This window comes from Mus musculus, chromosome 9, assembly GCF_000001635.26.
Source record: "Mus musculus strain C57BL/6J chromosome 9, GRCm38.p6 C57BL/6J".
Taxonomy (NCBI): Eukaryota; Metazoa; Chordata; class Mammalia; order Rodentia; family Muridae; genus Mus; species Mus musculus.
In genome coordinates this window covers 105,239,312-105,263,635 of record NC_000075.6, presented here as the reverse complement: position 1 = coordinate 105,263,635, position 24,324 = coordinate 105,239,312, and the positions used below count along the sequence as shown (strand labels likewise).

The following is a 24,324-nucleotide window of genomic DNA, read 5'->3' as shown; positions in this document are numbered from 1 at the left end:
TTGCTGATGCAGCGATTTTAAAACACAATGTGCCTTATAGAATGCAGTGTTCTAAAAGATGGATGGAATGGTTAAAAAGAAAACAAAGTGTAAATTAAAGATGGAGTCTTACAAAGCACAGAGGACTCTGCTAATGTAGAGAGATACAGCAGGTTTCCACAGGACTGGACTATGCCACAGCCAGTTAAAACACAGATCCCTCAAAGACTTGACATATTGAAACTGACACAACCTATAAAGCAATAATGTTTCCCATGTTTAAATAAGCAAATGAGCAAGCCAGCTCAGTCAGCCAACAGGGTCTCAAGGGAGGGAGGGAGGACTGAAAAGACAGAGACAATTAGACAACATTACAACATGGCTCCAGCCAGTGCTGCGGCTGAAGCAGCTTTCCCAGTCTGCTTTGATATCATTCTAGGTACATCCAAAAACCATGGTCAGTTCTTAGATCACAGACAGGGTAATCAAGCCAAGTAGTAAACAAGGAGATCGCAGAAGACAGCAATCAACCAAAGCAGTAAACAAAGCCCCATGGTCACTGTTTCTGATATTCTTATCTGAGCCTACTTCCTTGTTCTAACCCAGTGACAAATGCCAAATTCCTAGAAGCGGCACCAAAAGCTCTCAACAAGCAAACACTGGAATGCATTTTCGGAAAGCAAAAGACTGTTAAAATATCACATATCAGAACAATAAAGCATACAGACATGAAAGCACAGTAAACCAAAATCTACAACTCGCAGATGGGGTTAATAGCAGCCTAATATAGTGGGAGCAGAAAGAAGGGAGCGGGAGGCTGAGAATATGAAGAGACAATGCAGCATGGGTTATAAAGGAAAGGGCAAGACACGTGAAGGATGTAGTGAAATCTGAATAATTGATGGAGTCTCAACAAGAAACAATGCTTCACAAAGTAAAAGATAAAAATGTCTAGAATTGATGGTGTAAAACATTAAACAAATGCAAGAGACACAGAAATGCCATGCAGCAAAATACAGAAAGAAAAGGAAGGGAGGGAGAGATGGAGGTAGGAAAGAAGGAAAGAAAGACCAAGTAAGCAAGAAAGCAAGCTACAGAAAGCAGGCTACAAATTGATAATCACAGTGAACTTCAGACAAGCAAAGATCAAAGATGTCTGTGTTCTTAAAGGAGCCCAGAGAGAAGAACAAGAGATGATTTGCCAAGGAGAGCCAAATCTACTGCTCACCCGACAGTGGCAAAGCACAGTAGCGTCTCCACTGTGTGGAAAGAGACCTCCAACCTTTAATCCACAGGGAATGGACCAAGGAGCTGAAATTAAAATCACAGGAGACACGAGGATAAAATCACTAAGACTGAGCTAAAATCTACAAGCCAGAGAGCACCAACTGTCCCCGGGGCTGCAGAACTGTAGAACAAATGCTTGCTTTGCTGGCACGCATATAAACTGGTGTGAGGTCTTGTGAACCAGCCCCTGGCATCCTGTAGCGTAGCCCCACGGTTTAGCCCCAGAATCGATTCCTTGGAAGCACATGTGCATGAGTGCACCAGGAAATCACACACAGAATGCTGCGATGGCCCCAGAAACAATGTGAGTGCTTGTTAATAGCATAAATTCAAATCTTAGAATTGTCATTGGTTAATCTCAACTGTTAACTCATTGGATTGAGGAGCACACATCTACGTATGTCAGGACATTTCCAGGGGATTTTAACTAATGATTAAGGGGAGGTGAACCTCCCTTAATGTGTACAGTATCATCCTATACATGTGGGCCCATATGCAATGATAGGGGAAAGGAAAGGGCCTGATGGAGCATAGGCATATTGTCCCCCACCCCTCTCTGTCTCTGTCTTTGTCTCTGTGTCTCTTTCTCCCTCTCCCTCCATCCCTACTTCTCTCCCCCTCCATCCCTTTCTCCCTTTTTATCCTCTCTTCCTTTCTCTCTTTCACTCCCTCTCTTCTTTTGCTCTCTCCCTCCTTGCTCCCCTCTCTCCTTCCTTTCCTTCCTTCCTCCCTCTCTTGCCAAACTGCCATGACTGAAAGCTTAGAAACAATAAGCCCCCACATAAATAAATAAAGCCAAAGCTGCAGCGGAGACCCAAGTGGATGGAGACAGAGATGATGAGGGATGTCTGCCAAAGGACACTGTAAGCAGTGAACATAGCCAGCCCAAGGAGCAGGTCACAGGAGTTGTAGACAGCAAAGACAAGGACATCTAGGCCCTTGGGAGCTCACATCACTATGTCCCCTGAGTTCTGGGCATGGAGCTACAGGGTTTAGTGTTTCCCCTGTGTGGTTTTTATCTTGCTTTGGTCCCATCCCTGCCCCCCTCTTTTAAATCACACATTCCCATTCTTTGGAATGGGGGCATTTTACTCTGTGTAATTGTACTCTGTATTAACTTCATTTTTACTTGGACAGTTCCTCACATCTAAGAGGCTGTTCAAGTGTCAAAGGAGATTACAAACTTGTACTTCCAGCATCGTCAGAGCTGTGAAGAGCGCAGGCACGCTTGAGAATGGGCTGGAAATATCTTATAGTATGAAGCAACAAGAGTCTTTGGAGACCAGGGACCAAATATTATGGCTTACATATATTTCTAATGTTAGGAGATGCAGTTGGGTGTCAGGTTGACAAGGGATGGACTTGCGATGGCCAAGCTTGATCATCTGTATAGTTGGACTAAGGAGAATCTACAAGGTTAGTAAGACTCACCTCTGACTATGGCTGGGTGGGTGTTTCTTAGAAGATTAAGGGAAGAGGGAACCATACTGAAGTTGCTGGCATCACCTCGGAGGCTGGAAGTCAAGATGGAATAAAAGAAAAAACATGTGCACGCCTGCAAGAAAAGAGATGTTTCCTTTCTGCCTCATAGACTCTATGACCTAGTCTACTTTGTCTACCGTGCCTGCCCCATCATGAGGGGTGGAAACCTCTGAAAACATGAGAAAAGTCAACCTTTCTTCAGTAAGCTTGTTTGTGGCAGACTTTGTCACAGCAACACAAAAGTAATATGGCCAGACAAGGTACCTGGCTGCAATGAAGTGGATGCTCTTCAGCTCTGTGACAAATATAATTAAGGGAAGCAAAGCTCCAAACTCTCTAAGGTCTGATGCCTTGTACGCCATAGCCTTACAAAGCAAGTAAGTCAGGCTGCCTTCTAGGAGTCAGACATGGCTTGGAACAATGAAGTAAAGCAAAGGAATAAATGGCATGGAAGCTAAAATCGTGCTTATTTCTAGGATGAGAAGCAAGGTTGAAACAAGGAAAGAGACATGAGATCCCAGGATGTGGGCATCACTTCTGGATCAGGGGCTCATTTGCATGCTCCTTGTCATGAATATTACTTCTGCAAGCATTTTCTGGCTTAGCTCAGGGGTTAGCATGTCAGTGGTGATTGAATGAGAGCACAGAGTATGCACTTAGCTGAGAGAAGAGTTCATCAGACCAAGTGTCCAGACTTCTTGTAGTAATTTATCCTCCACACACACGGTCCTCTGCCACCTACAGACCATGTATGTGATGGTGATCATCAAATAATTCTGAACTGGTCCATCTTAGTCTCTGTACGTTCACTGATGTGCTAAAATCAATGAAACCCCCTTGTGAAGCTTCCTTCGGGTTGCAGCCCCCCCAAGAGCAGCATGCCTGTACCACCTTGCAGATGTGCGCCTGCGCGTCCACGGACGCTGTGTTTGGCATGCCTGTACCACCTTGCAGATGTGCGCCTGCGCGTCCACGGACGCTGTGCCTGGCATCCCATATAACTGCTCCAGAGCAACTTAAGGTTAATTCTTTATGAAATCCTACAGTAAAGGAGTAGACAAAAGGGGAATAAAATAGATTTTAAGTAAAGTTCACCGTCGGAGCTTTGCCTTTTCCTACTCACAGCCCCAGGTGAAGAGAAATCACTCTTATGTCCTTGTGAGCCAGTAGAGGAAGACTGGTCACCGGGTCACAGGGCACACTTAGGATTTTGTCCCATGTCCATGCACAGCCTCACGGAGTGTCTGTTGATGGGACGTATCTGAACGAGCCTTACCTTGCTGACACCAGATACTGCAAGTGTGTGTGTGTGTGTGTGTGTGTGTGTGTGTGTGTGTGTGTGTGTGTGTGTGTGTGTGTGTTTTCTCTCCTTGAGTTTGTTCTTTGGATCCAGAGTGAGTTTGGCTTTTCTCAGTGGAAAGGCCTCTGCTTCACAGTGAGAAGTCTGAACGTCACTGGCCGCGAAGTTCTTGATACAGAAACACATTAATCACCTCAAAGCAAGAAGTGGTTATTCTGGAGCTGAATATGAATTGACGAGAGCCTGAGAACCGAGCTCTTAAGTTATCCCACATACCATGTTCCAACATGGAAACAATTTCATGAAGCTTTTAATGGGCACAGGGCAAAGAAAGGTATAAGTCAGGGCATTTTAAAGTACTGTGACAGAGACATCAGGCGAGTTAGAGCAGTGCAGGGGACTTCTGCTATAGGGCTCAGAAGTCGTCTGGTGACACACTTAGCTTTGGTGTTGGTAGATGCTAAAGGATGTTTGTACATTCTGAAAGGATTTACCTAGTAGTTCCAAGGATGTTAGGTTATACACAGGGACAGGCAATAAATACTTAGATGGCTTAGATGGCTCAATATAATTTGGCTTTAGACCTGCAGCATCCTGGCTTTCTAAACTATAGAAGTTGTAATGAGCTGGTCAGCCTTGTAAAATGTTTACCTCAGTTGGGTGTGACGTTTTGGGAGAGAACCGTGACTGACAAAATGCTGGAACGCATCCAATTCTACTGTGGATGGATGATCTGGAAACAGCCAGAGCTTCAAACAAAAGGCTGTTCCCAGCGCCCTGGTTTCCGTAAAGTAGGGACTCAGCACCAGGAGCTATTTTGTTGTATGAGGATTTCGCAGGTTTCTTTAAGTAGTGAGTAGAAATATTGGGGCTTTGTGATATGCTACCTCTGTTGCCCTTCGGGAGGGTGAGAGAGAGAGAAATGCAGCAGTAGCCAACACCACCGTGGCTGATTTCCACAGATGTGGGGTCTGCGCAGAAGTACAGAATTGACCTGCAGGCTGCGATTTTCTGACCACAGCCTTAGCCATTTGTCTGCCTGTTGTTTTTGTGTCCTGAACATCTGGAAAATGTCAATGAGGAAAGAAATTTACTTTAAAATGTTCTCCTTACCCCTTTTGAAACTTGACTTCGACCTTCACTGAAATAAAACCCTTTAGCATTGTTAGTGTATAAATGCATACTGTATCTATTTCCCCTTCTTAATGAGGAAAAATCTAATTTTCTAGTAGAATGACTTAGCATCACTGTTTACAGAGAGAATTTGATGCAAACCAGTAGGCATGCCCTGGGCTTTCCTGTTGTTTGTTGCATACAGTTTGTTGCACAAGCACTCCAAGGGGGTGTGGACTAGAATACTAGTGGGGAGGGCTCAGAGTCTAGGATGTCAACATATTTTCTTTTCAGTTGTGGGCGTTCATTGCTTGGGGGAGATTCATAAGCTAAGAATGATCTAAGATTCATGGCTGAGCAAATAGTGTCAATATGTAAAAAAAAAAAAATCAAAAACAAAACAAAAAAAACCAAACCAAAACAAAACAAAAAACAAAATCAGGAAAAGAGGGAAAGCCAGGAGGAGGGGTGGTGGACATACAATGTGCCAAAATCACAGAGGCTCTGGGGGTGGGGGGTGGGCTTGGTGGAAGTGATCCAAGCCCACTTGAGCTTGGAACTCGGCCCGGGTTAAAAGCCACGGGCAGATTAGTATGTAAATGAGAAGCAAAGGAGAGAGCTGGTCCGAGAGTCAAGAGCAAGAAGCAGATGGAGATGTGGTTCTGGGACAGAAGCGGAGGCACATTTAGAGTGGAGGAAAAGCTACCTGCGATGGACGAGGCACAAGATGCATTGTACCCTGCCCAGTGCTCAGGGAAGGTGCGTAGCAACAGTGGCAGGGCCGAAGAAGTCGGATGGATGGGAACAACCCAACAAAGATGAATGGGAGTCAAATATATGCAGGGAAACTTTCCCCTGGCACGGCAGCCCGACCAGTAGTCCCTATTGGATCCTGACCATTTCCTTATCCTCAGCCTCCTAGCATTGGCTCTGTGGTAGGAGAACATTCTTGGGCCACCAGAGCCGCTTTGCCAGTGCTCTAGGAGAGAGGCAAATGCCTGTAAAAAAAAAAAAAAAAAAAAAAAGGAAAAGCAAAACCCAACAAAAGTCATTCCCTTGTCCCTAGCCCACAGAGGCTCTCTGTGAACACCTCCTCTGTTCCCCCCGCTATTGCCTTTAGAGATCCATGAGCGTAGGTTTGTGGGACTGCAGTGGGACTTTCAGATAAGGAACCCTCCTAAAAATCACCTCACAGACATTGTCTCGAGAGCCTCACCCAGGGCAGGTAGCTTTTCCAAAACTGGAAGTAGTTTCCAGCTATTGTAAGAGGTCTGCCGGAGGGAAGCTCGTAGAGATTCTTGTTTTTTCTTTATTGGTTTTACTGGTGTGCTGTTTGCCCTGGGATACCTATTGTTGCCTCAGTCACCAGTAAAAAAGTAATTTTTAAAGTTAATTTTAAGTTTTATCTTTATGGATATGGAGGTTTTTCCTGCATGTATGTCCGTGTGTCATCTGTGGGCCTGGAGCCCACAGATACCAGAAGAGGGCATCTGACTCCTTGCAACGGAAGTAACAGATGTTTGTGGCTACCATGGGGGGTGCTGAAGACTGAATCCAGGGCCTCCTTAACCACTGAGCCATCTCTCCAGCCCCTCCAAAGAGTGATTTTGGTTACCAAGCTTTTGTGCCAATACCTTCTGCACAGTATGACATAAGACATACTGCTGCCAAAAATGGGGCTCCGGCCACCTGTAGGGCAGCCTGTTTACCTTGTCCTTCCCGTGGTAGACATTGAATCTCGACCTGAACGTGCTTCCCAGTGAGGCTTGAAAACTCCAGGCTGGGTGAAGGTGACAAGAATTTCCTACAAACAGATGCAGTCGAGAAATCTGCCTGAGGGTTGTAGGCAGGACACCACCACCACGTCCAGAAAAAGCCTTTTGAGGCAGGAGACTGGTTCTGACATTAGTTAGAGGCTTGCTAAGAATGGAATAAACACCCTTACCTCCATGTGATCAGTAAGTTCCAAGGCGCTCAGAAAGTAACCTAACATCTGTATCCTGAGAGGATGGCCTGAGTTCTCTGACAACCCCATTCTCTAGGTCAGAAAGCAAGCTGAGGAGAACTCTCCAGTAGATCCTCGGATGGTTTGTTACAGGTTCAGCTGGCAAGGCTAGTAGTAGCCAGGTTTCCTTGAACCCTGGTCTATATGTTGCTATTAATGTGTTTATTCGATGATTTTTTAAATGAGTAGATTTGAGTAAAGCACTATGTGACTTAGTCCTACCCAGTCAGAGAGAGATTTCAGGCCCAGGCTTCCAGTGCACTTAACTAACCCTTCCCAGAGTCTCCAGCCAGCTGCTTGCTGCCTGCCCTATGGTCTATTCTGTGGATTTTGGAAGTTGTCAGCTGCCATAATTGTGACAATATGAGGCAATCCTGAAACTCTTATCTTAACTCACACACCCCGAGTCTGTCTTCTCCCTCGCTCCTCCTCTCCTATAATTGATTTATAAAATGTGTAATTTAAATGTATTCCTAATTATTCTCTGAGAATATGAGAAGGCAACTGTTTCCAGATTTCATAGCCATGAAAGATTTTCTCTCTCTTGGTCCCTATGAACCCATCAACATTTCACCAAGCTATGCAGAGGCAAACGCCAGATTTATGACAGGAAGTTCTGAGCTCAATCAGAAATGTGTGCCTTAACTGATGTGCGTGATGAGAACCTTCCGGAGCACCCTGCCCACACACACTGGGCAGCAGGGTCCCCGTGTATTCCATTGTGATCCCTGCTCATCGTGTGTGCTGAGAGTTCATATGGGTGAATGGAGAATGTCCTACGCCAGCAAGCCTCATCTGGTAGCTTCTTTCTGCCTCCAACTGCTGAGTTAGCAGAGGAGCTGCCAGTGGGAGACAAGTTTTCCAGGAAACGGGATGGAGTTTCATCAAAGGAGGCTCTATCTATGTCAGTCAGCAAGTTGCCAAACACACTTCATGTATATGAAAGATGCTGTTAGTGAAAGAAGCTCTTATTTCATCCATCGTGAAATGAGAGGGGGAAGCAGACACCTTATTCTGTAGCAATGCAGAGTATTAGACTTCGTGCAAGTGTTAGATATAGCACTATTTCTAGACAAATATTCATTGGCCAAGAGTAGAAAGTCATGTTTTATTTTGTTCACTACCAACAATGTGGTTGTTTGGGTCAGCAACAGCTCTGTCACCCCAGACATGTTAAAGATGCATGAATCCAAATGTTGCCAACGGTCTCAGGGGACATTTGCATACCGTGCAAATGAGATGCATACTTTCATAGTTTCCATTCTCCAGTACGACTTTTGGAGATGGATAAGGCATGAGACTAGCCCTCATGATAATATTAGCACCTTTGTAGACAAAGACTCAAAATCGCCCGCCTTCTGTTTCTTGGCTCCCGGTCATATGAGAAGATAAGAGGAGAAGGCCGTCTACAAATAACAAGAACCCTTACCAGAGAGCAGTCTGCCAGCACCTTAATCTTAGACTCCCTAGGCTTCGGAACTGTGACAATTAGTCCTGTATTTAAGCCACATACTCTACAGTTCTGCTATAAAAGCCCAGAGTGACTGCAACGTCCATCCTCCCATTCCTCCAGCCATGAGTCATTGCTCCCAAAAGCACAGGAGAGCCTTTGATCAGCTCCTCCACACTCTGGGTGTTAGACTTCTGAGCCCCATGCTATAGATGAGATATCTAAGGCCTGGGGAACTTAACCCAGTTGCTTAAAGTCCACAAAGTAGAGTGTCACGTGTCAGCAAGTGCCATATAGCCATTGGGCCAACTCTCAGGGCCACTGAGCAATCTCCTATATCGCCCCTCAGAGAGTGGATATCCCATCTCTTGTTCCTTTCTCTGAGTCTGGTGGAGAAAAGACAAATTTTGCCCAGTTGTTTTGGTTTTTGCTCTGCAAAGAAAAAAGAAAAAAAATGTTCAGAGAAATGTTCTAGTTTTGCCTAAGGGAGAATCAGTTTGACACATAAGATAAAAATCACAGACTCTAGAGCTTAAGGGAGACCTATTTCCTCTCTTCTCCCCACTTTCCCTCTCTTCCTCCCTCCCCTCCCTCCTCCCTCCCTTTCCTCTTCCTGGATCTTCCTGTGTATAGGGGGAATGGAGGGCCCTTAGGGATCTCAATCAAATATAGAGATGTCCCTTTGGATAAAATGGTAGAACCTGATGTCCTATATGTATATAAAAGGTACTGTACTATACTTAATTTAGCCCTCCATACTGAAAGGGTCATGAATATGCATTCTGGCTAAGAAAATCTCTTCTTTTCACAGTCTCATGTGTGATGCTGTAGGCTAAGCTAATCAGCGCAGTTAATTTTAGCCCTAGTTTAGAGGGTTTATTTTAGAAAAGGTCAGGGTGCTCACCTATAGCTCATTATAGCACCCAGAGAGGAAAGAATGGAAGAGAGATAAAACCAAGCAGCTGTTAGCAGCTCCCACCCCCAACACTGGAAATGCATCGTCTCTATTTGATGTTTAGTTCAGTGTGCAGTTGCTGATAGTTTGACAAGACACACACGATCATTGTTACGCCATGTGGCAGGTGGCTTCCAGTGGGACTTGGGTGGCCCATGGGGCACTTTTCCCTGAGGTGGAGGGTGGGACTGAACCCAAAGATCTCCATGTACGTACTCTGCAAAGGGAAGCCATCTCATAGGCATGTGGGTTCCATGAGGAAAGTTCTTCAGTGTGGCTCTGGTCCAGGGCTGCCATGGGATGGAGTCACATTTCCCTCCCTCTAAGTCTCATGTGGGGCCTGGGGTTTTCTATTCTTCTGCAGGGGTGGGAACTGGTGATGAAGGGGGATGCTGTGCTGGCTGGGTAGGAGCAGAGGGTGAGAGAGGTAAAGCAAACACATCCCAGGGATGAAACTGTGGGCCGTAGACCAGCAGGGCGAGCGGGAGAGAACAGACATTCTATAGCATGGCACTCGTGGAAAGAGCCTCAAACCCTGTCATGTGACCACTGAGCTCATGGAATGTAGCTGATGTGACTGAATTTGTCGTTTAATTTTAATAATTGTAATTTAAGTAGCCGCATTGGCTGGTGGCTACAATTCTGATAGAAAAATTCTAGAAGGAGTAGCACACTAAAGAAATGAATTTGGAACACAGGAGACAAGGGCAGAGAAAAACACAGAATTCAGGTTACAAAGTCAAGTTGTCTGCCAGGAACTAGAAAAATAAACCAGGACTAGGGATGAAGCTCAATGGTAGAGCATACCCCCTCCAGCATACATACACATGCACACTCATACGCACACGCTTGCGCACGCATACACACACACACACTCACACAAACACACACACACACACATACACCTGTCTCTGCCTGGACCAGGGGTCATCCAAACAAAGGCCCTTTTAACTGTGTCTGTAAAGGAAAGCTATCAAATTCTTTATTAGGGGGCCAGCCCCGGAAAGCAGACAGAAAGCCATACTGAGATTCCTGTGCTGAGTTCTGTTGGCAGTGAGGGCTCACTGAAGGAGTTGGTGTTTCAGCAAGATTTGCAGTCCACTGTGGAAGACCATGGAGGTGTGAGACAGGAGCTCTGCAGAGCTGGCTGTTAAAAACTATATGGACTGTGCATTTGTCCCTCAGCCTATGAGTGTGCTCATGTCACTGGAGGCCTCCACATCCTCCACTGGACTGTACATCAGTCTAAATTGTCCCTTAGCAAATGTGCAGCTGCAAGCACCAGCCCCACTAAATGTTACAGTGATTGAAAATTGCAATCCCTTCCCACGGGCCCAGAAAAGGGCTCTTTGTAATGAAATACAGAGGCAGCAGCCATTTGTTGTGTGGAATAACTGCCTCTCTGGGACTTCCACAATGGACCCACAGTGTCAGTAAAAGGCAGGTTCACCAAGAGAAGAAATGACAGCTGCCTTTATTGCAGGGGACCCTTTATTCTCCACGGCTTCTGAACTTGGTGAGTAATTCTAATGGCCGCCTTCAGGAACTGGGACACCCTGAGAATAGTCTCAGGCCCGGCTGGTGATTCACCAAACAGCCCAGATGAACCATCTCCTGGTTCACAGCAGGGGACAGATGGCTTACAAAAACTGAAAACAAACAATAAACCAACACTAGCTTGAAGTTTAGAAATTGATAAAATACCCTTTCTCAGTCAGCAAAGTTTTGGAGCCTTTTTCTTCAGGTTGTGTGGGCGAAGTTGTGTGCTATCCACGGGTGGGACGTCGAGTGCCCCATTGGCTATGGAGAGAATGAAGGATGAGGGTTTAGGAAACATATTAACTATGATGGAGTCTATCAGACAGGCTATCTCTCTCTCTGGGGAGTGTTTGTCTCTAGCTGTTCTGTCTATCAGTGCCTTTATGTACTGATAATGATTCAGCCCACATGTCAGCTAGATAACTGCCCCCGGCAGCCAGCAGAAGCACCTAGAAAATCCAAGTCTGCTAAGGAGTTGCACCACACTCTAGGGTAACTTTGGCTGAGGCCTTGAACTTGATGGGTCTGCAGGATGGGGCTATAAGGTTTAGTATGAAAATGTGCTCCCTGGCTCTCTGTCTGTCTCAGTGTTCTGTTGCTGTGAAGAGACACCATGACCGTGGCAACTCTCATAAAGGACAATATTGAACTGGGGCTGGTTCACAGTTCCAGAATTTGAGTCCATTAGTCATGGCAGAAAGCACAGAATAACGCAGGCAGGAACGGTGCTGGGGATGGAGCTGAGTCCTGCGTCCAGATCATCAGGCAGCAGGAGGAACAAGACTCTGGGCCTGGCTTGAGCATTTCAAACCTCAGCACTCCCTCTAGCAAGGCCACACCCACCCCAACAAAGCCAAGCCTCCCAATCTTTGTCAAGTAGCATCTCTCCCTTATAACCACACATTTAAGTATTTGAGCCTGTGTTGGCCATTACTATTCAAACTGCCATACTGTTGTCATCAGCACTTGGAATGGTCAACTCACAAGGACTTTTCTTTTTACTTTGTCTCACAATTTGGGAAAGTTCAGCCTGTGGCCAGTTGTTTCCGTTGTGGTTTGGGATCCACGGTGAGTCAGCACATCATATTGGGGACACTCGACAGGGCTATTTACCCTACGGTAAGAACTTGGAAGAGAAAGGAAGAGACCATGGAACCACTGTGTCCTTGGGGGAACAAGCCTTCAGTGACCTGAGATCTGTCAACAGAATCTGTAGACTAAAAATTCCTTTCTATTAAGTTATGGGTTGGGACCAAGCCTCCAACACATAGACCTCTGAGGGACATTTAATATCCAAACTACAACATCTGACAGGTAAACTTAGAGCATGCAAGAGAAAAGATAGAGTGGGGTGGGGCTCCAAAAGCACCTTCCTCCTCCCTCACCCTCCAGCGAAGCTTCTGAGAGCCTTTGAATGGGATGCTACGATGGAGTTCATAAGCCCATATCTTTTAGAGATCTTAGGATTCTTTTATTCCAAAAATTGTGAGTCTCTTCGTTGAGCTAACATGGAGGTGCTATCGTGATCAAGATGAGCATGTATTCTGCCCCCCTGGGCTCATAGGTTAGGAGGGAAATTATTTTAACTTGAACAGACATTAAGTGACAGTTTTGTACTGAATTAGTAGTGTGCATCAGATGACTCACCTGGAGGGGTTGTTGAAACACATTATGTTTTATGGTATTGAACCAAGAGCCCTGCACGAGGTAGGTAAGTATTATAGCATTGAGCCCCATCCTCAGAACACATTGAACTAATTAAATAGGTCGGGGCTGGCGATGGGCTTAGAACTTGTATTTCTGTTGAGATCCAAGTGCTGCTATTCTTTGCACAGGGCATACCAGGGGTCGGAATCACTTGGGATGATGATAGATGGACAGGTGGAGATTACCCTTCTGAGTCTCTGTGCTTGGGCTAATGAGATGGTTCAGAGGGCCGAGTGTTTGCTTTGCAGTGTGAGGATTGGAGTTGGGATCTTCAGCACCCACATAAAAGCCAAGCAGGCACAATGTCTGCCTGTAATCTCAGAGTCCCCAAAGTGGAAACAGACAGATCCTCAAGACAAGCTAGCTAGAGCTAGACCAGCTAAATCAGTCAACTCCAGGTTCAGGAAAAGATTCCATCTCAGAAAGGAAGCAGGGAGCAATTGGGAAAGACAACGGAGCCCAACACACACACACACACACACACACACACACACACACACACACACACACACAAGACAGAAGACTATTCCCTGATTTAGTCTGAAACAACATACAGGAAAACTAGCTCTTTAAGAAAAGTTCTATACTGTATATCTGATTACTAATCTGAAGCACAGAGAGCTGATCTAACAATACTTGAAACAACGGAGGCTTTTATCTAACATATCACCACTATGTCAGTTTCTCCTCCAGTGCCCAGTGTGATAGTCTTATATCTCTGTGTTGGCAGCATCATTACAAATGCAGAAGTTCGTACCTTACCCAGGTCCACTGAATTGGAAGTGCTGGAGGGAGGGCTGTTGTAACTGGACGACTAGCTGGCTCTCATGCACCTGCAAATATGACCCGCCTGGGATCGAGGAGTGAGAGCTGGCTCGAGTCCGGGTGAGGCTCTGGCATTCACTGTTCTCAGCTCCTGTGAGACAACCTCCTGGCATAATGAAGAGTCAGGTTTTCTTTCAAGCTGGAACCCCACACTTTATTGTCCAGTGTCTTTCAGAGCCTCTGGGGGCGGGCAGTTAGGAGATTTTAGCAGCAAAGATAAATGTTCCTTATTCACTGTAAAGTGGCACTAACCCAGAAGCTAGGGTTCATGTTGTTTACTTTCTAGCTTCATGGTCATGGTGCATGTGTCTCTGTGACCTTTTTCTGGTTTTAGCTTTCACTTTCCTTATCTGAGCAATGGTCATCCAGATCTAACTTGAAGACTTGATATAACCATAAATGGAATAATAGTTGTGAAAACGTACCTTTAAAATCACACAATGCTGTGCATCACGGAGGCTGCTCACCATTCACTTCCATATTCCTGTTCATGAAGTAGACACCGTCTCATTGTTTATAACGCCATAGAGAGCAGAAGCAATTGAGGCACAGCTCTAGCTCCTCTAAAGTAGGTGGTCTCTCCTAATAGTTTGCTTTAGCATATGAAGAGTGGAAGATGCAGGGCTAGGAGAGGATCACATGTCCCTTATTAACGTGATTCTGGATGTCCTAAGACACTTTTACTTGAGTAGTTGTTAACAGGTATGGCTCCTGGACCAGCAGCATCCATAGCAGCTTGGAACTTTATAGAAATGAAAATTGTGGGGCTGGAGGAATGGGACAGTGTGATGGTTTGTATATCCTTGGACCAGGGAGTGGCACCATCTGAAGGTGTGGCCTTGTTGGAATAGGTGTGTCCTGGTTGGAATGGGTGTGTCACGGTGGGTGTGGGTATACGATCCTCACCCTAGTTGCCTGGAAGTCAGTCTTCCACTAGCAGCCCTTGGATTAAGACATAGAACTCTCAGCTCCTGCGCCATGCCTACCTGGATACTGCCCTGCTCTCACCTTGATGATAATGGACTGAACCTCTGAACCTGTAAGACTTGCTTCGGTCATGGTGTCTGTTCACAGCAGCAAAACCCTAACTAAGACAGACAGTGATTAAGAGTACTTGTTGATCTTGCAGAGTACCCAAGTTCAGTTCCTAGAACCCAAGTTGTATGGTTCAAAACCAAGCATAACTCCAGCTCCAGCTCCAAGGTATCCAACGCCTTGGAAGTTACTCTCTCTCTCTCTCTCTCTCTCTCTCTCTCTCTCTCTCTCTCTCTCTCTCTCTCTCTCTCATGTGCTACCCAGAAGTACAAAATCAGCATTTTGGGGGGTTGGAACCTAGCACTATGTACCAATTAACAAGTCCTATAGGTGACCCTAGTGCTCTGTCATCTTAGAAGGGATTTGTTTGGGTCTTGACTGAAGTATCTGACAAAGGCCACCCTTTCTGTGGCTTAGAAAATAACTTCTCTTCCCCTCAAGTATGGATTTGCAACACTGGTGTCCAAGCTCGGACAGCCATTATTGCATTCCTTCATAAGTATGCCCTGTCACTGCCCACCCAGCACAGGAGAAATCTGGAATGTGTCTGTTATGAGGCTGACTTCAGGGTGTGAGGAAATTAAAGCTATTTATCACAGTCTGGTTTTCCCTCAATGTCAGGAGAAATGAGCCTTAGCCGAACAAGGCTTCAAATTGGGCTCACTACAGAAAAACATGCAGCTTGACAAACACACTTGAAGCAGGCTTACATTTGTTCTGATTTTCCTGTTTGAAAACAATTCCCCTTCTCAGCAGCACCAAAGTAGGGCAGTGTGCTCAAGAGACACTGCAGATGGAGCCATTCCAGTCTGTCTCATGAGTCAGGTACGGGTAGCACAAATCCTGACCCTTGATCACTCTTTCCTTCTTTAGAAGATCATAGGTTCAAGAGGATAAGATACTAAGGCTCTTTGTGCACAGTGGACCCTGTTATGGGAGGAAGGAGATGGCATCATTTGCAAGAGAAAAAATGTCTGAGTTGTACAGGCATTACCTGGCCAGCTACACAGAAACACACACTCTTCATTGAGTATTCTTTACCTTCAAAGCAGTCAATAACCACAATAAAGACCTTATAACCTATGAAGCCTACAGTGTTACTAGCAAGCCTTTCACTCCCATGTCCTCCTGAGCTGTTTGAAGAGAACTTAGAGGCCCTTGTGGACCAGAATAATGATGGGAGAGAATAAAGTGCCCACGTGTCCCTGCGGAGGCCAGCACAAAGGAAACCAATGGGACATCATTCCGCAGTGTGCCTTTGAGTCAGTTCTGAAAACCTATGGAGACTGATTATATTTAAAATAAAGAACATTTCACATTTGGTATGTAACTATGAATGTCTGCTATATTCCTTCCTGATGTTGGGTATTATAGCAGCTGATGTTCATTGAGTAAAATACCATAACATGATTCATACTACCTTGTTTCTCTTATCCCATTGACTGCTCATAGTCACCCCAGAGGCAGATAATCATCTGTAGCTTATAGATGAGAAAACCAGCATGCACAAAGTTGAATTGGTACCCAATGTTGCAGAGCCACTGTTAGTCTTGATGGACATGCGGATCTTGTGGATGCAGAAGCCAGCATTCTAAGCCATTGTGTTTCAAGCCGCAGATTGAAAAGTCACTTTTTGTGAGTTGCGAACATCACTTTGAAACATTGACTAGAATGGTAAATACTGAAGTGCCTCTTGTAGTTTAAGTGGATAAGTCTTTACTCCTGAAAACTTTGTTTTATTCCTAAAAATTTGAAGTGTGTACACAAATCTAAACACACTCCTGCAAACTAGGCAATGATGTAAATCTGCCATACTGTGTCACACTCAAGTCTGAAAGTAAACAAGGGGAAGGGGAGATGAAAAGGAGGTGAGCAGAAGGGAGAAGAAATGAGAAAGTGAGTGAGTGAATGGCTGTAAAAAGAGGCAGAGAGACAGCAGAAGACAGCAGGAGGGGAAGTAGAGGAGCCAGTGAGGGAACAGACAATTCTGAGAGAGAGGGGGGGGAGAGGGGGAGAGAAGGAGAGAGGAGGAGAGAGAGGGGAGAGAGAGGGGGGAGAGAGGGGGAGGAGAGAGAGGGGAGAGAGGGAGAGGGAGAGAGGAGATAGAGGGAGAGGGAGGGGAGAGAAAGAGAGGGGGGAGAGAGGGGGAGAGAGGGTGAGGAGAGAGAAGGGGGGAGAGAGGAGAGAGAGGAGAGAGAGGAAAGAGGAGAGGAGAAGGGAGGGGAGGGGAAGGGAGAGAGAGAGAGAGAGAGAGAGAGAGAGAGAGAGAGAGAGAGAGAGAGAGAGAGAGAGAGAGAGGAGAGGTTCCAGGTTATGTGAGAGGCATGTGGGTCTGTGCACAAGTAACTTATTCATCAGATGTAATGGTCATCTCAGAGACCTACTGCTAAATAGGCTTACACTTTCTAGCTCCTTCTGGACTCTGGCTGGCTGGTCAGCTCTGCTGTTCTGGCCCAAACTCCTTTCCAAGCTGACTAGTTCAAAGCAACGTCTCTTGACCTCTGACTGAATTGCTCTGCTTGACCTCAGACTAACTCTGGAGATCTGTTCTAATCTTCTGGTTCCTTCTCATTCTCTGGCTTGTTCTGTCTTCACATGCAACTGTCACCTGTCTCTGTAAAACTGCCTCAGTAAAACTGTCTTCTCTCTTTCTCGCTCTCTTTCCCCTTCCTTCCCTCCCTCCCTCCCTCCCTCCCTCCCTCCCTCCCCTATTTCTCTGCAGTGCTCGTTTAAGAAGCCTCTCTTTTCTGAGAGTTGGGTATATCCTATCTGGGTATAGGATATACCTATCTGTTACATCTTTCTCTGATTCATCACTTTGTCTGCTCAATCAGATGTCACTTTCAAACACAAATAGATAGATAGATAGATAGATAGATAGATAGATAGATAGATAGATAGATAGATAGATAGATAGATAGATAGGATAGAGAATAGAGATCTACAGATATGTATGTAGGGAAGAAACCAGGCTGGGATTAAATGACAGAGGATGTGAATCCAACCCTAAGAACTGTCAACAGCTGTTAAGAATATGTGTAATTTTTGTCACGGAACTAATTTTGATCCACTGTATAACCTCTTGTGTTCTGTAACAAAAGCATAGATAGCAAGAATATTGTAACGTTTTCCTTCTGGAAGCTGACATAATGGCTCAGTGGGTGAGCCTGATGAACTGACTTTGATCCCCAGGCCCTACATGGTGGAAGGAGAGAGCTGACTCCCACAAGATGTCCCATCACTTCACATGGACACAGCTGTGTGCCTTAAAACTTTGTCTTCTTTTGCTGGATAAGTCTACAGCCCATGTTCTATTTCAAAGGATTCTGAGTCAGTTAATGGAAAGCCCATTTTTTACATCTATGCAAATTGAGTGGAAGTTCTGTGACATTTCCATGTATACAGATAGATGTTTTCATAAGCAGCTTATTGTGGGGTCAGCAAGTCACATGACTAGAGTTCCCTTGTATTAGTTTTACAGAGGGAAACAGAGCTCTGTAAATGTAAGCACCATGCCCAGAGTTTGATATACAAGCAGGCAGAGGTTGAGTCAAACTGATTTTTCTGACCCTATATGACATATTTCCTCACCAGAGAGAACAAAGTAGCAATGGGTTAAAAAAATAGCACCCTGTGTTGCAAGTAAGAACAATAATTCTGTTTATAAGTCAAAATGCTGCAAAGCCTGACGTGGCTGCAGTATAATACCATTATGTAATTTCTTCCCCTCCCAGCCAAAGATATTTTTCTATTGCCACTCCCCGTTAGTAAATTGGACATTAGAGTGTCCAATGCTGTGCCCCCATAGCCCACCCTTGGCATTTCTCTGTTCATATTGTTATGTGCACCAACTCTGTTTCAGTCAGTAGAGATACTATGCCAAGTAACTTGGGTAACTGGTACCAGCTTCCAGCTTACACAGATAGTCTTCCCTTTTCTTTTTGCTTTTAAGAAATGCTCTGTGAGGGTGTGAATATAGCCCACCAGAGCAAACTCCATTTGAAAAGCCTAAGTCCATAACCTGTTAGAAAAGAATTGTGATTTCTTTTCATTTGGCCAGTTTGGCCAAATGTCATTGTTATATATCCTATCCATGATTTCTTTTTTATCTCATTACTGACATTTTTTAAAAAGAAACTTCTTTAAACGAAGAATATTAATACAATCTTCTTCCCATTGTCTCAGCTACAAACTTTTGTGAGTTACATAACAGGGCGTTGATCTGGTTTCTCATCTTTATTTTTCTCCTGACTCCGTTTGTTTTTAATAAGGACTCATGTAAAAGCTCCTAAGGAGATCATTTACTCTTGTCTCATGGTTTTGTTCTTCTAACTTCAAAGATTAGCGTCCCTCTTTCTACTGGTTTAATTTCGCTGAGTGATGACTATATCCAGCAGACAGTTTCAGGAAGCTAAGACTCAGCAATGTACTCCAAGGAAGCTTTTCCAGTGCCATTCTCTGAGGATATGCAAGGGTCCTAGCTCACCCTGTTATAACTTTCATGACTGAGATTGTTGCTTATTTTCTATTTCAGAGATCCCAGAAGACCCACTTGTTGCTGAACAATATTATTCCGATGTCTTTGATTCCTGTTCTGAAGACAGCGAGGAGCAGGAGGAAGAAATGATATTCTCAGAAGCAGGAGGAGACACGAAAGAGGAGGAATCCCCATCTGTGTACAGAACAAACCAACAGGTACAGCCCCTCCTGCTCTGGCCAGAAGACGTGTAGCTGTCCACGGTGCTGAATAGACTCTGAACTCAGGCTAAGAGTAGAAGTCTTGAAACTGGAGTTGGTGTCAGGTTGCTCAGGACCACTAGGGTCTTTCTAATGGCTCCATGTACAAGAGTCTTTGCTTTTGAGAGGCAGAGGCAGACAGGCCCCCATAGACTTATCAGACTCTGATCAGGACCCTTTTAAGAGGGGAAGGGCTAGGCTAGTCAGTGCAGGAGGGCAGGCTGTCCTGCATACTGCAGTACCTGCCCACTGAGGAGGGTCTCTGTACACCCAGGAAGTGCTGCAGGTATCTCTCTCAAAGGCACAGTGGATTTTTTAAAAATAATTTTCCTGCCTGTAATCGGATTTTTGGTCTGTTTTAAAATTTTAATGCAAGTACAGATGTATAAAGATTGATTTCACTCTGGAGTTAAAATTGGAAAGTCTGAAATTGGGAAATATTCTTTATAGCTTCTTGCAGCCTCTGAGGAGCCTTCATCACATGCAGTACTGGATCTCTCTGCATATATTGCTCTAGTAGTAGAACTTCTTAATTAGAAAGGCTGAGCTAGTGTAGATCTAGTAAGCTAAGAAATAGCCCTGGCTTGTACCTTTTCCTTTTGATTTTTGGCGTGGAAATAAAGTTGAATGCAAGCAATTCAAGTGTTTTTATTGAAAGAGTTTCTCACTGTGTAGCTCAGGCTGGCATTGAACTTTCAACTTTCTGACTGACCTAAGTGCTGGGATCTCAGGAATGAACATCCAAAGCCAGGCCCTGAGCCATTCTTAATAAACACTAAGAAATTCACCATAATATTAAGTAGAACCCATAAGAAATGTCTCCCATGTTCTGTAGACCAGGAGAGGAAGGGAAATGCCTCCTGGGACGTGTAAGTGTAGACCCAGCTAAGACTGGAGAAGTAGCTTAGCGGTTAAGAGTGCTCACTGTCCTTCCAGAGGACCCGGGTGTGGTTCCCAGTACCAAAATGGCACCTTACATCTGTATCTATCACACCAGTTGTATACCAATGCTAATGAATCTGATGCTTTTTTCTGGCTTCTGCTAGGACCAGTCATGCATGCAGTGCACAGATATGCATGCAGGCAAAACCTCACAATACAAAATAAAAAAAAATAGGTAAATAGTTTGAAAATATTAGCATCAAGCAAAGGAAAAAGCTAAGAGAAAGAGAAAACATAGGAGAATGTAAATGACTTAAAGAGGGGCCAAGGAAAATCAGCAAAAATGTAGGACAAAAGAGAGGTGGGGTCCCAAATGCCACAATATCAAGATTCCTTATGCTCATTCCCCTTCCTCCCCAAGGGGCCCCGGGAAAAGGGTACCTAGTACTACAAGTCAAAAATAGGATTTCTGTTTGTTTCTTGAACACCACTACAAACAGTTGAAACAAATATTGCCATAATACTGCATTACCCTCACCCCATATCTGTGGTGGGAAAACATGACATAAAAAAATGTGTACCCAGTCTTTGCTCGGATCATCATGTGGCAAACTTTGATGTACTAATAGTATAATTTTAAATAGTTTAAAACAAAACAGGGCCAAATCAGAGGTACATATGATTAAAATCTGTTGTAAATATCACCTGAGTGAAGAAATAGAGCTCTGGCAGTCCCAGAACTCTTGTCTCTGACCTCTAATGCATCTCAGGAAGTCAGATTGCCTATAAATGAGCCTAGGCCTTGTCACTTATATGGGGTGTTGTTACTTTGTCCAAATTTCTAAGCTCGACTGTCTTCCAATGTCCTAGCCCATAAAACGAGAGAAAAATGGTTCCTAGTCACATAAGAGCAAATGAAGTCATCAGTTTAAAGCACTTCAGATCATAATTGCATACTTAAAAACATAGTGACTTAGCCATTATTATGAAAATTACCTAGTTACCTTGTTTATTTTAATGTACTGCCTAACATCTTCAATATTAAAATAAAATGTCATGGTTGCAATATTTTTAAAAATTCTTTCTCAATACAGATGATAAATATAAATGACTGTTCTCTGGGCTGCGTATATTCCACGTGTTATGGGACCAATTGTGATTGATTTTAAGTCTGTTGTTGCAAGATGTTCTATCCTTGAGACTCACGTGGTTTTATTCAGGCAATGAAACTGGGCCTCTAAGAGAAAAGTAGCTCACCTACAGTGACACAGATACAGAGATATTAGAGCTGTGACCCAGAGTCACAGTGGTCACAGCCTATTCCTGCTCTGGAAGCTATAACAACATGGTATGACAGAGATGGAAGTGTGTGGGGGGGGTTATACTATTGTAATCTGTGATAGGGACAGATAATCACAGCTGCATTTTAATCTAGTATTAGTTTGCTACAGTTTCTCTTTCTTCAGGGATGGTGGGTAAGGCTGTGATGGGCACCTTCCCATTCTGCAGGGATCTTGTATGAGAAGTACACAAATTGTACTTCAGAGCTCAGTGCTGGTACCCCAGTCACTCTTCACTTTGTGAAGTATGTGAAGCTTGCAGCCATCTCTGGAGTTGCCTCTTTGCTTGCTGGCTTTTCCCTTGTAATAGTTTGAATAGGTATGACCCCTATAGATTCATAGGTTTGAATGCTTAGCCCTAGGAATTGGCACTATTAAAGGTATAGCCTTGTTGGAGGAAGTATGGACTTGTTGGAGGATGTGTGTCACTGTGGAGTTGAGCTTTGAGGTCTCCTATGTTCAAACTATGCTCAATGAGGCACACAGTCTCCTTCTGCTACCTGCAGATCAAGATGTAGAACTCTTGGTTCCTTCTCCAGCACCACGTGTGCCTGACGCTGCCATACTTCCCGCCATGATGATAATGGACTGAACCTCTGAACTGTAAGCCAGCCCCAATTAAATGTTTTCCTTTATAAGAGTTGCCTTGTAAAAAGAAGGAGATAGAGAAAGAACCCAAAGAGCTGAAGGAGTTTGCAGCCCCATAGGAGGAACAACAATATGAACAATTCAGTACTCTCAGAGCTCCCTGGGACTAAACCACCAACCAAAGAAAACACATGGTGGGACTAATGGCTTTATCTGCATATGTAGCAGAGGATGGCCTAGTTGGTCATCAGTGGAAGGAGAGGCCCTTGGTCCTGTGAAGGTTCTATGCCTCAGTATAGGGGAATGCCAGGGCCAGGAAGCAGGAGTGGGTGGGTTGGTGAACAGGGGGAGGGGAGAAGGGAGAGGGGGTTTTCAGAGGGGAAACTAGGAAAGGGGATAACGTTTAAAATGTAAATAAAGAAAATATCTAATAAAAAAAAAGTTGCCTTGGTCATAGTGTCTCTTCACAGGATAAACTCTAACTAAGACAGAAGTTGGTACTTGGGCCTGGGGTATTCTATGATAGGCTGACCATGTTTTTGTTTAAAGGATTTAGACTTTGGGACTTTGTGTTAAGAAACCAGTGGAATGCTTTCAGTGCTGCTTAATGGGCCATGCTAGAAGAAGCATGGAAGACGTGGTGCTCGGGGTGATTTGAACGGCGGGGATCAGGGTTAAGAGGGTTCAGAGGACAGGAATTTTATGTGCTGCCTAGAGACCCTTCTTGTGATATTTTGGTGAAGAATGTGGATGCTTTTTGTCCAAAGGGGGGGAAAAATCTGCTTGAGGCTAAATTGAAGAGTTTTAGATTTATTACATTTGCAGAGGAGATTTCAAACCCAGCCTAGTGTGGGCTATGTCCTGTTGTCATTACTTGTCATGCTTATAAAGATCTATAATGATAAGGGGCACCAGGAAGAATGGAGTTAAATCCCTGTGTTCAAGGAGATAAACAGATTAAAGAAAAGCCAGATGTTAGATGAAGTAAAGGGAGTGGTGACTTCCAGGCAAGACCCCACCCAGCTAAACTTCCAATTAGTGAAAATGAATTAAAGAAAAGTTTAGGTACAGGCATGGTGGTATATCCCTTTAATACCAGCGCTCTAGAGACAGAGGCAGGAGAATCTTTAAGACCAGCCTAGTCTACAGAGCAAGTTCCAGAGCAGACAAACTTAGGCAGCAAGAGAAACCATCAAAGACAGAAAGCTGATAAAGATGGATTTGAACAAAGGGGCCATGTTACAGCCCCAGCAAGTAGCAGAACTTGGTAGCTTCAGCCATGTGGTTCTGGCTTTAGGGTCAAGAATAAAAGAACAGGGTTATAGAAACTCCCTCTGCAACTAAAAAACTTGCTGAGGCCAGGTATATGATAGGGATCTCCCTGCATGGAGGCCTAGAAAGGTCAGTGTGTGGGACTCTGAAGGTGAAACCTTGGAGACCCCAAGAGGTTAGAGATGCCAAAGCTGTGGGATACTACCAAGGAAAGCTGCTAACAGGAAGTAGAGCCAGCTTAAGAGAAGGAAGTGTGTTGAAGTCAACAAAGCTGAAATGTGTGGAAGATGTAAAGAGACTTATGACATCAGGCAGGAGACGCAGAGTTTGGAGTTTGCCCAGCTGGCTTTCAGTCTTGCTTTGGTCCAGTCTTTCCTCACTATGTTCCCTTTCCTGTATTTGGAACGAGGATGGTATGAATCTCAGAACAGACTTGGCCTCTGGACTTTTAAATATTTTTGAGACTGTGATAGACTGGGAAAATTTGAAGTTGGACTTAATGTGTTTTGTATTGTGATATGGCTACAAGCCTGTGGGGGCCAGGGAGTGGAGTGTGGTCCTTTGAATAGGTACGGACCTCATAGACTCATGGGTTTGAATGTTTGGCCCATAGGGAGTGGCATTATTAGGAGGTATGACCTTGTTGAAGGAAGTATGTCACTGGAGGTGGGCTTTGACATCATAGATGCTCAAAATACTCCCAGTATGGCACACAGTCTCCTTATGCTGCTTGCAGATCAAGATGTAGAATGCTCCTTCCCTAACACCATGCCTCTCTATACACTGTCATGCTTCCAGCCATGATGACAATGGACTGAACCTCTGAGG

The 24,324-nt window shown here is 44.6% G+C and overlaps 1 protein-coding gene across 11 annotated transcripts in view; it reads left to right on the top strand.

Annotated features, from left to right (window-relative positions):
* The window catches only part of Nek11 (NIMA (never in mitosis gene a)-related expressed kinase 11), a 233,369-nt gene that overhangs the window by 131,889 nt on the left and 77,156 nt on the right, over positions 1-24,324 (top strand). For all 11 annotated transcript variants that reach the window (XR_003947831.1, XR_379760.1, XR_379761.3 and 8 more), the window contains one exon: positions 19,212-19,372. Coding sequence is in view for 8 of the 11 variants with exons in the window: in XM_030244174.1 (XP_030100034.1) it covers positions 19,212-19,372 (161 nt within the window). In the remaining 3 variants the exon portion in view is untranslated. The remainder of the gene's footprint in view (positions 1-19,211; positions 19,373-24,324) is intronic.